Below are 12,113 nucleotides of genomic sequence, written 5' to 3'. Positions count from 1 at the left end.
GCACATTATTTATTTTATTATAGTGATGCCATGAAGATTTTTGCCTTTTCTTTTATACCCCTGTTATACCTTTTTACAACTTCTGTATTCCTGGTGCTTTTTGCCTACATTCTTGGACTTGTTTGTCAAGCTAAGAGACTAAACATTTTAGAAGCTTTGTGCTAAGGATCAGTGTGCCCCAGACCCCAAGGTCCTCTCCAGAACACATTCTGTAAACCAAGATAGAACCATCCAGGGGAAGGTTCCTTGGGCAGGGGGGGCTCACTTGAGCCTCTCATTGGGGAATCTTTGATAGATATGCTAATTAGTAAAACCTATAATGTTATACCCAATGTTGGGGGGGAAGTAACAGGAAGAGAGACACAGAGACACAGGGAAAGACTCGGTGGGGTGCATCTTGATGCATATGACCTGGACGTGTACACCTAAGGATCCTTAAAAATAAATACCAAAGTAAAATCCCTTTTCCCCTTCTAACTGTGTATGACTCTTGATTTTAAGACCAGGAAAAGGCATCAATAGTGGTTTACTTTATACTAAATACATTATATTATACTTTTAATCAATCTGAGTAATTACGTCAATATTAAAAGGTAAAAGAAAAAAATTCAAATTAAAAGACAGAATTTCAAGAAAAAATAAAGCAACTAAAATCAACCATTTAGAAATCTTGGTGCGAATCAGCAAGTCACAACTGAAATAAAAGCTTCATTAACACCAGCCACACTTCTGGTCAGTTTACAGAGCTTAACATGAAGATTTTTAACCTGCATGCTTTCTGGAACATAGCCATTCCACAGAAAATTCTCACTGGATATAGGTTCGACTGCAATTCTGGTAATCCTGTCTCCATCCTGCATGAAGTCTGTCACAGCAGTGAAATAAATTACAGCTTGACTACAGATTCCATTATTGCAAGATTTCTGGAGAAGATCCACATGACAAGAAGAAAGAGCCAAGTTTAGACCTAACTGCTCTTTACCTGTTTTAAAGAAAATACATTATTAGTGAGTTCTTCTAAATAAGTCACGTTCTGCATATTACTGTTAATATAGATACTAACTTATTTACACACACTTTCATAAATTAAAATAATTACTCATTTTTCTTGGGTTTGGTTCGGTCATGTAAAAAACCTCCTCTCTACCTCTTCATATACACACCCAACAAAATGTTTTTGCATTTCCCAGTTTGATAGACAAATAGGAATCATGATAGGCTTGCTAATGTGAAAAAAAATGGTTGTCTACATAGGCAAGGCTCCTCCTGGTTCACAGGATTTGTGCTTGAAAAAATATTACAGAAAATGTCTATAACAGTAAAAAATGAAGACTTTGTGACTGCATAGATCATACTTGCAGTGCAACAGGTAAACAAAATCAACTGAATTATAAACTTTACAAGTATTACAGTATTCTATCTATTCAAGTTAAAGAATGTGACTCTGATATCAATGTCTACCAAAACAACACTTACAAACTTCAACAAGTAATTCTTTCATATTTTCAGCAGCATTATACAGACTGTGAATCCTTTTTGTAATATTTTAGAAAGTATTTTACAGTGTCACAACTTCTTTGAAGAAGGAAACCAGCATAGTATTTATAAAACTCCATTAAATATGCAAAATATAAAAAAATCAGGGTAATACTTACCTTCATCAACACTATTTAATGTCAGTGAGATTTTGCAGTCACTTTCTAGCTGGCTAAATTCAGGACAAGGAATAGGAATGCTACTTTCTATTGTCAGTCTGTATTCCTTCCCATCTTCTGATATATCATATGTTTCTGCATGTATCTATCACAGAAGAAAATGTACTTAAAATGCAATCTGTGAGTAAACTGCAGCACTGCTTCCTAATCAGTTAGGAGTGCTTATTTACACAGGCTGAGGAGCAGCAGCACATTGAGAAGAGGCAGACACAGCAACCAGAGTCTTGAAGAGATGGGTAAAGGGGCAAGGATAAGGAAAAGGCAAGGGTAAAGGTTAGCTAGAAAGGTAAGGAGTTAGCAAACCACATTAACACCACAAAAGTTAGTAACTCCTGGAAGCCAAGATACAAACAGTTTTGTGTACTGTCTGGGGGAGGGGGGGAAGGAAGGAAGTGGGAAGCTACCTGCAGGCAACAATTCCGAAAGAATTTGGAATATTTCTCCTGGGATTCCTCTCTGCAAGCTTACAATACAGATCACCAAAAACATATAACCAAAAACTCAGTTAGAGATCAGTAATAGGGGCCTACAGCTGAGCTTGGTAGGCTGGGTGGAATCCTGAATGCAGCCTCACAGGAAAACAAAGATAACCCATTGCCTCTTTGCAGGGTACACTGTAGAACTGCACTTCCATGAGAGAAATCTGGGCCCTGATCCCACAGAAACAAGCTCAGGCTAAGTCAGCAGGACTATACCCAATATGTAATGACATGCAGTACATCTTTCCGGGACTGGGATCCCATTCTTGGCCAGCAAATGGCTCTCTATAGCTCTATCCACAGTAGGAACTATCACTGGTTTGGCACTCAGCCTCTGACCAAGCAGCACAGCACAGCCCACCTCCCAGCTACCCTTCTTTAAGCCCAAACCAGGCTGGCTCAGGGCTGTCACCTCAAACTTTATGAGCACAGCGCCAGTCGGCTCCAGCTGCTGGAAACCAAGGCCCACACTGGGTGTGCAAGGTGCCAATTCAGCCTTCCTGCACCTTGAGTACATAGGGAGCACACAAACCACTGCGACTCTCTTGCTTTTGGACAAATTTAAGTGCACCTCAGCTGACAACATGCTCTATTAATTCACAGTTAATACATTTTAAGTGCCTTCTAGTCAGACGACTGATTGCTGTAGCAACACTCAAAGATTACTACTACGTTATGTTTTTACAAAGTTACCTTAATCCCAGCAAAAAATTCCTTGCTCTCAACTGAAGAGCTTTGTATATCTGGCTTCTCCATGAAAAAAGCAGAACTGCTACAGTAGACCTGTAGGGTAAAACCAGAATAACAGAATACATTTTTGGTATGAAGTGGTCACATGAAGACAAAACCCTACCGCCATGGGTTGGTTCAATGGATTCATTGGCCTATCTTCTGGTTGTGCCAGAAGGTACCAGTTGCCAGTGGTAAGTACAGCTAAAGGAAAAAACAGAAACAGACTGAGCATGCTAGGACCTTCTCCTGGCATATTCTAACAGTGGTGCAGAGACTCGTTCAACTAATGGCTGCATAGAAATCATATTTAATGGATACCTAAAAAATCTTTTCTGGAGCATTTCTGCAACCAATGATACCTGTGAAAATGTATTTTACACTTGCTTATATGTTATTTACTACGTTCTTTTCCATTTCTGTTTTTGCCCTTTAATTTTGTTTAGTGACCATTAGATCTTAGATTATGTTTTTCCTGCTGTTATGGACCTGGATAATTTTTTTCAAGATGAGGAATTCAGTGCGGTTTCCCTCCATTGAACCAGTTCCATGCTACTAGACACTATGGTTTTGCTTTTGTTTTGTGTTCGTTTTGGGGTTTGTTTTTATTTTGCTGTATCCATTTTGAGATGTGTTGACCACACATGCAGTATTTCTGATCCTGAAAAAAAGAAGAGATTCATAGCAGCAGGAGGTAGCTTATGATTGTGTCTTTCCTTTTGACTGTCACCAAGCCAACACTGTCAGGCAAGTCTTCGCAAAGTCCCCAAAGGATTTTTGAGGATTAACAATTGCTATTGCTGTCCATAAACCATCCAAGCAGCCTGGCTTTGGCCTGAACATACATATGCACACCAATCACGTTTTTTTGGGTTTTATTTTCTCCAGGAAAAATTAACCTGTATTTCAGTATAGATATGTAAAAGGTTTATTGATTTTCCAGTGCTTAGGCTTCTCAAAGTTACCATGAGAGCCTAAGTCCTCATTCTGGTACAGTGGAAGGTAGGGCATCACACTGCTTTTGATGGCAGAGATTAAAACATATAAATCCAAGACACAAAACCAGTAAGCAGCAGCTCATCCAGAGAAAAAATATCTATCTAATGAATCAACAACACAGCTTTTCATAACCTCTGGCTCTTACAGCCTCTCACTGAGATGCAGTTGCATCCAAAAATCCTCTTAACTTACAGTATTCTAATAAAAATTTACCTCCTGGAGGCACACTGCACTGTATTGAGACAAACAGTATCAAAACCTTAAAGGCAGTGGTAGTTATAGTTCTGTGGTATTTACACATTCATATGGGCAGTTGGTGTAAAGTAGAGGCAGTAGGCTGCTGCCAAGAAAACTTATGCAGCAAGGTGCTGGACCTCTCGCTAAAAACTGTCAGTGTCTACTGAGCCATATTTGCAAATACACAAAGAAATCACATTAATGGTTTAACCTACTCTGTCTCCAAGTCTGACGTTTATCCCATCTAGTTCTAGAAGTGAGAAGGTATGAACTGCTGTTTCATGTGTAAGTTCTTCCTTGATACCTTCAGGAGAAAGTCTTGACCAAGTTACAATGAATCCAATAGAGCTGTTTGCAATAGGAATGTCAAAGGTACACCTTAGGTAGATGCTGCCTTTGATCATCTCTGCTACAACTTCAGGAACAGATGGAAGTGGTGGTGACACAGACGGAGATGATGTAGGAGCCAGGTTACCTAGTCAAACAGAAGTGTGGTCTGTGCTTTTTATTCTGCACAAAATCAGTATTGGATACAATGACATTGACATATCTTTTGCCAATTAATACACTAATAATATTACCTTTTTCATTTGTGGAAATACTACATAATTTCTTAAGAGAATCAAAGAAAAATGTGTATCTTTCTTTTATTAATTATTACATGGAGAAAAAACTCTTTATGAGCTTTTGATTAATTCTAGCCAATAGGGAGGTGATAAAGAGGGGAAAAAAAGGTAGTCCAAAAAACCCCAAACAAGATAATAAAATACAATTCATTATTTTACCAGGCAGGAGAGAACAACAAGCAAAGCAATGTGTCTTACAGAAGAATAATTTCACTATTTATGAACACAGTGGGGAAAAGAAAAAGAAAAATGAAAAAGAAAAAGGCTATTTAGAAACGAACAGAACAAGCAGCAATATGATTTGTAGATTCCTCTTATATTTTACTCCTGAAGAATCAAAGTAATCTGTCATTCAGCATAATTACAAGTACTTCCTGACATTTTGATATTCAAAATATTCTGAGAAAGAACTTTTGTAATCCAAAATTGTCTGAAATTACCTCCCAACTGCTCACTTTGCAGCAAACCAAGCAATACCCTTGATAACATGAACATGTTTTTATTCAAGACAGAATATGACTAAATGGTGACATTATTGGGTCACAGATGCACAGAAAACCTTGAAAATCAAAACAAAATACTCACTGCTACAGATGCCTTCAATTCCCATTCCCTCAGGATCACAGGTCTGTGGCCTTGCATCTGAAACAACTACAGATTGTTTTGACATTGTATATTCACGCACATACCGAATACATACACCAGTGCTCTTAGATTATAGACCAAATGTCACAAAACACTAATTGAAGTGCAAACTTGCAGAATAGAAGCAGTCTTTTAATCTGAACCACGTACAGCTATGACAGCAGTGAGCACAAAGCCTTGTGTTGGAAATCATCTAGGACGAAGGGCACAGAACATTCTAACACCTCTACAACTTTTACTGCTGATGTGCTCAGCCAATACTTATACATGTTGTTAGCAAATAAAAAGGAATTATACTATTCTCTTAAATATATATTTTGCCTCCCCAAACTCACATCTGAACACTTCAACTGTAACCCTGGACAGTGAAGTTCAGTGCAGACCTGCTTTGAAAAAAAATCACCTTTCCTACAGAGGCCTAAGGAAAAGTGCTTGCGCACTGCTATTGTTTTGTATTTTGAACACTGTAGAAAAATAAGTGGAACTTGGATTTAACATGAAAATGCTAGTTAGCCACTTTACTCAAACAACATCAAAAGGGCAGCAGCAACACTGGAAATCCCATTCACCAAAAAGACTTAAGAACAGATTTTGCTGTTCCACACTTCAGTGGTATAACGTTTGAATTCCATAGCATGTAGAGGACAGATTGAAAATTTGCCTCAGTTGTTTACAGCTATCAAGTGTTAAAGAGAAAACACAGTACACATGGTAACCTAGATACAAAAAGCAGTACAATAGTACAATGTACTTTAAATGACAACAACATCTTAAATGCAGGGATTTAACCTCAAAATGTGTTTCAGATTTACAGCATTCAGCAGAGGCAAACACGAGTTATGCTTTTTGCCTGCTTTGCTTTGAGGCAGTAAAAATTTGCTAGTTCGCTGTCTAGCTGTGATTTTATATCTTCTTTCCTCATCATGTACCAGGATGCAAAGTAAATTGCAAGTCCTACTGTGCAGGAGCTCTTCATTGTTTCAGGCACATGCTTCCTGAACCCTTGGAGAATGTCTTAACAATAGGATCTAAGGGTGCCAACATGGCACCAGAAAATCCACTGATAGATTTGCTATTAAGCTTTTGAAAGAAGTCAGTAATAGAAAATATGACTCCAAGCAATACAGCATATGATGCATGAAAATATTGCTGGTATTTTCACAATGGTGTGTTATACAAACTAACAAGAATTTCCTACTACACTAATTTGTCACAGTTTCACTGTATTTATCACTGTAAGGATTTAACCATGGGTTCCTTATCTGAAAAATCTGTCATGAATAATGAAATACTGAAGTCTTGAGCTGTGAACACCAAGATACTTCTGCAGCACAAGCACCCAAGACAGTGGGAGACATTGCAAAAGGTCTCCTGTTCTTTCTCATAGTACTAATAAAATGTGTATCAGTAGAGCATTTGTGTGTTGAATTTTCTTCTAGCAACAACATGTATACTCTCCAGAAAGATGATAAGAGTTACAACAAAAATATTCCTAACAATGCTAAATAATAATTGATATAAATACAGTTTGTTCAAGTTCTTGAGACAAAATTTACTCTGATACATAATTCTATGCATTTTAAGTAATGAATATTTGGAGAGTTTGAGTGCAGTCAACTACACTGAATTTTGACTTCTAGATGTGTCTTATAACCCCACCTCATTATATGGAAAATTTCAATTCTTGAGTTTCTGGGCTTTGAAAATTAGTGAGATGTTACATGTAAGTTAAAGAGGGGTGAAGTGAACCCACCTCATCATTTCAGATCATTTCTTCTCTAGTATCCATATTGAAATTCAGGATTGCAAGAAATTTTAGCAAAACTATTTCCTGACATTTCCACTCCACCAAATATCAGACAGATTTAGATCAGAAACACACCCCCTTAGCTGAGTTAGAGCATGCATTTTCTTACCTTCTGCACAATACCCCATGCATCCTTGGGTGGGCTGCAGTAAGTAAACAAAGAAATCTCCGCAGTTCCTCACCCTGACAGGGATTCGGAAAAGACAGCAGTCTTTTGAAGTGCTGGAGAAAAACTGCCATGTAGCACAAGCTGTTAACTGTTTCATCTCACCAGGTTGAGGCATGGATTCTGAGTCCCTCAGAGACAACCAGACAGGGGCTTGAGTCCCACAGTGATTCATCTTCAGCACCAGAGAAAAACATCAGGAAATGGTTAATGCTACATCAAACTGTTGCTGTGCTTCAATGAGAGGTACATATGTAATTAATTTCTCGCATGAGCTTTTAGCAAAGTTCAGACAGTATAACAGAGGGATTGCTGACTTTCCTCCTCAAGGTTGAATACAAATGCACACAAAAGAGACCTAAGACCTTTTTTGAGCCTATTGAATTTGTGTTTGTTTCTAAAGACAGGCTACAATTTAGTGCCTGAAGAACTTAACTGGAAGCCACACCTGAGTGTTTTGCTCAAAAAAGCTCACAGTTGTGTTATGGCTTAGTGAGCTACTTTGCACCATTAACCTACAGTAAGTGACTGTGTGGATGCTATCAGAGCACAGCAAACACAGTGTAGAGCATACGTACACTGAGTATCAACTAAAGGTGTTAAAGCTGACACCTTTTATCTGCCCTTTGCCATCACCTGAAGGCTCAGCTAACCTGGATTTCTTCTTAGAGATGTGGGCAGCTGATGCATTCGTATGTTTAAACTGGTTTGTATTAATTTAAAAGCAGTTAATTGATGGGATTTTAGTTTATTTTTTAAGAGACTGTGACTGTGAAATTTCAATTCATTAGAAAAATCAAGGGTAAAATATTCTAACGACATTTTCAGGCATTTTAAGGAAGGAAGTGTCTTAAAAAGGGGAAACTAAAAAGATGTATCTCCTTAGAATATAACAGAGCTCCAAAATAAAGCTCTAAATAAGCTCCAAAATAAAGAATTACACATCTGAAGCATTAAATATTTCAAGCAATTATTGAGTCTTTGGAGGCTTTCAGATGGCAAGGAAACTAACCTTCAGTCAGCTCTGTTAGTTCAAGCTATTTTAGGAGTAATCTCTTCTGTGACATGATGACTTTAAAAGCTCCACAGTTACTGGATTCATGTGGCTGCAACTCTTTACACTGCTCTCACATGGCCTTCCTAACACACTGGCCATCACAGAGTTCCAGCTTTACAGCTTGATAGCCCTGCTATGCTGCCACTGAGAAAATTTCTTTAGCACTGAGTAGAAATTACAGTTTTTGAGTCCTCTGAAAGGGATTTAATTTATCATCCTCTGCTACTGCCAATTCAGTGTAAAATTTTCAATGCTTAAGACTTAATTTTCCAGCTAACACATTTTAATATAATCAAGTTTTTAGGGAAGATAGGTACTTTGTATTGTTCCACATCAGTTCCCTTAACCATACTCTTTTTTTATACCTACCCTACTGAAAAATTCTTCACCAAAATATCTATTTCTCAGAATCAAATGATTTGTAACAATACCTCCACGCACTTGGTTGGCATCTCAGCAGGCTTATCAAAAACCATGAAGCGATACCATCCTGGTGTTAGGGAATGGTCACAGATTAAATCCTGAATAGATGATTGCTGGAGGTGGGATGAATCAAAATCCACACTTCGGTAAGGGCTCTGCAGGATCTGATGTCCACCAGGAGAGCACTCAAGAACTGTGGAGCAAGAGCATTTCAAGTATCAAGATGGAATGCCTAACAAGTATTTTAGAAAAGATGTTAAGCATTTTTAAGTGAAAAAAAGGATATGTTGCAATATCATGTGAAACTAATTTTATGAAAGAATATATTGAAGTCTTAGTAACAACTACTGTGGATGTTAGCACTCTGAAATTAAATAGAATTCATTATGTCATAACTTTCCTTCTTTTAGTGGACAGTAAATGCAATACTAACCACATAGGCACTTACCCTGGATGCAAAACCAGTGGGAAGGAATATGTTTATACATATACCTGGATTTGGGTTTTCTCATCCCACTGGTGTTTGCGAAACCTGAACACAAATGGGGTGTCAGATATATGAGAATATAAAAACCTTACCTTAAGAGGAGTAAGGATTATCCAAAGGTCTTTGGATAGAATAGACTATCACTTTACAGAACTCCTCTGGATGAAATTAATTCCCTCATATGGATGAGAGAGTTGGATAGCTGCATGCAGTTTGCATGTATACATGCAGAACATAGCAAAAGCATGTATGAAAATGGGTAGATGCTTGGTTAAACATTTTAAGTCAATTTGCATGAATGACATACTAAATACATACTAAATACAACTGCCAAACATATTTTTTGACATTTAAGTGACCTTGTGGTATCAAAAATTCTCTCAAAATTGATAGATAAAATGAAGGATCAGAATATGAAGAAGTCTTTATCACAATTTTTTTTTTAAATGCAAACTCATTCAGAAATAAAGCAGAATGACAGAATTTCTGAGTCTGATCAGGCAGCTAAGTTGACTTCTGTCAAAGACAGTGACAACAAAAGTTCTGGATAATGGCATATTTACATGCAGAATACTGAATAGCCATTGTTGTTCAGGAATGTGCTTGAGAAGTGAAAGTAGGGAAAAATACAGTAAGGGAATGTTTATAAATAAGTGACATTAAAAGTATACCTATCTATTTACCTTGCTTCTAAAAATGGACAGCAACTGATGCTGACTGTGAATAAAATTTTGGGTTATACTGAATGATACAGTGAATCTTAATTCTTGCCTTCATTATGCTACTATTGACTTTAAAGATGCAGCTGTAAGCAAAGCTGTCTAATGTTACATTTTGAATATGAAAGCTCTGATCTCCAGGTTTGTCTGTATTTGTCACATATTTTGCATGGTATAATTGTGTCACTGATTAGAAACATCTTGGCTCAAGTCATGCAATGATTTACTATCTTCCACATTTTTCATGTCATTCTAGATAACCACAGTTATAAAACAGTTTCAAAATCAGGTAATTCCCCACCTTTAAACGGAGAATATGCCCTAGTAAAAGAATAGACTTTATCTCTTTCAGCACAGTATGAGAATCCTACAGTCTTTCAAAGACTGAAGATTTAATCTGATATGGCTTTAGGCTACCCAGGCAGGTAACAATAGCTTTATCTTCTATCCTCTAAGGGCAGCTGGAAGTCAGTGTGATTGACTGTGCCACCACTGTGTTTCTGAGTTTCTTGTAGTAGCCTGTAGGCTATTCATGTCCATACAATTTGACCTTACAGGGAACTTACCCTTCACTGGAATTTAGAGAAAAGCTCTTGAAGAATCACAGGTTAGTCATGTGTGTTATTGAAATGTTTTTTGAGCAACCTACAGCACAAGCAGTTTACAAACCATGATGAAAGTTTCTTCCTGTCCTCTGTTTTTTACTGAAATTATCCCTCTCATACAGCACCCTCATTAGTTTTCTTTCCTGTAACTGAATCACTCCTGAAACAATTAATATTTGTTACCTTCTCCATTAATAAATCAAGCTAGACATGACAAGTCTTTATTTTCTTTTCTTCCACAATTTAATTAGATCATCGTTTGATAGATCTTTAAAACAGCTGAGTGTAGTCACTTGTAATAGGGTTATAAATCCTACTAAAGATCAAATTATAAGTTTCTTATTATTATGCATATCACTTTAAAATGCCATCAAGCTCTTTATGAATCCAGTGTATTCTTTTCTCCTTTCTACAAGTATGCTAATATTTCTATAGTTATTGTTTGGAAATCTTTTGCTGTGTAACACTGGTTGATTTTTTTTTTTTTTTTTTTTTTTTTTTTTTTTTTTTTTTTTTTTTGTTCTGCAAAACAACTGAAAATAACTGTCATCATCAATAACACAAATAAAAATGTTGTGGTGGCCAAGCCCTCTTCCATATAAAACCAACGTTTTTACACACCTGACTGTAACTGAAGTGCTGTCTAACTTCAGCAACAGCAAAAACAAATAAAATTATCATATTTATGGACAGACATGCAAAAAATTAATGTCATGTTCTCTGCAAAAACATTACCCCTGCAGAACAGATCTGCTCCAACCAGAAGCATTTAAGAGGGAGTTGGCTACATTTTCCACTGAAATCATGATTTCCTTATTCAAGATGCCTTAAATAAAAATAGATTTTGATATAAGCATTCTTTCAAATATTATTCTCAGGATGATGAATACTGACTTTGCTGAAATGCTCCATAAAAGCTTTGCCTGTGTCTAACACCCAGCAATTTTATAGAATCATCGACCAGTTTGGGCTGGAAGGGACTTTAAAGATCATATAGTTCCAACTTCCCTGACACAAGCAGGGACACCTTTCCCTAGACTAGGTTGCTCAGAGCTCCATTTAAGCTGACCGTGAACACTTCCATGGATGGGGCAGCTACAGCTTCTCTGGGCAACCAGTTCCAGTGCCTCACCACCCTCACAGTAAAGAATATTTTTCTAACATCTAATCTGAACCTACTCTCTTTCAGTTTGAAATTACCACCTCTTGCCCTGTCACTACATGCCCTTGTAAATAGCGTTTCTCCATCTTTCTTGCAGGTTTCCCAATGATTCAAGTCTGACAAAATCATAAGGAACTGAAAACAGGTTCTGATAGCTTGAAAGTGCTAAGGAAGGTTGCCTACAGGGCAGGCTTACCTACCAGCTCTGTCCAGGATGTGAGCAACATTAAATTAGGGGAAGATATCTGTGCTACTGG

At 37.3% G+C, this 12,113-nt stretch overlaps 1 protein-coding gene across 3 annotated transcripts in view; it reads right to left on the bottom strand.

Annotated features, from left to right (window-relative positions):
* Positions 1-9,077, bottom strand: part of VWDE (von Willebrand factor D and EGF domains) — a 31,961-nt gene extending 22,884 nt beyond the window's left edge. For 2 of the 3 annotated variants that reach the window (XM_010399105.4, XM_019285847.3), the window contains exons 1-7: positions 8,892-9,070; positions 7,347-7,578; positions 5,371-5,436; positions 4,375-4,634; positions 2,888-2,977; positions 1,656-1,800; positions 768-982 (exon numbers count right to left, since the gene is read on the bottom strand). In XM_010399105.4, the coding sequence (XP_010397407.3) occupies positions 768-982; positions 1,656-1,800; positions 2,888-2,977; positions 4,375-4,634; positions 5,371-5,436; positions 7,347-7,578; positions 8,892-8,936 (1,053 nt within the window). In that variant the 5' untranslated portion in view covers positions 8,937-9,070. Of the gene's footprint in view, positions 1-767; positions 983-1,655; positions 1,801-2,887; positions 2,978-4,374; positions 4,635-5,370; positions 5,437-7,346; positions 7,579-8,891 lie in introns of all 3 variants that reach the window. The other variant, XM_019285848.3, reaches the window with a different exon arrangement.
* Positions 9,078-12,113: the final 3,036 nt, after the last annotated feature.

The sequence above is a fragment of the Corvus cornix genome, chromosome 2, assembly GCF_000738735.6.
Source record: "Corvus cornix cornix isolate S_Up_H32 chromosome 2, ASM73873v5, whole genome shotgun sequence".
NCBI classification, from domain to species: domain Eukaryota; kingdom Metazoa; phylum Chordata; class Aves; order Passeriformes; family Corvidae; genus Corvus; species Corvus cornix.
The sequence above is the reverse complement of the archived record's forward strand: the minus strand, read 5'-3'. Positions and strand labels throughout refer to the sequence as shown.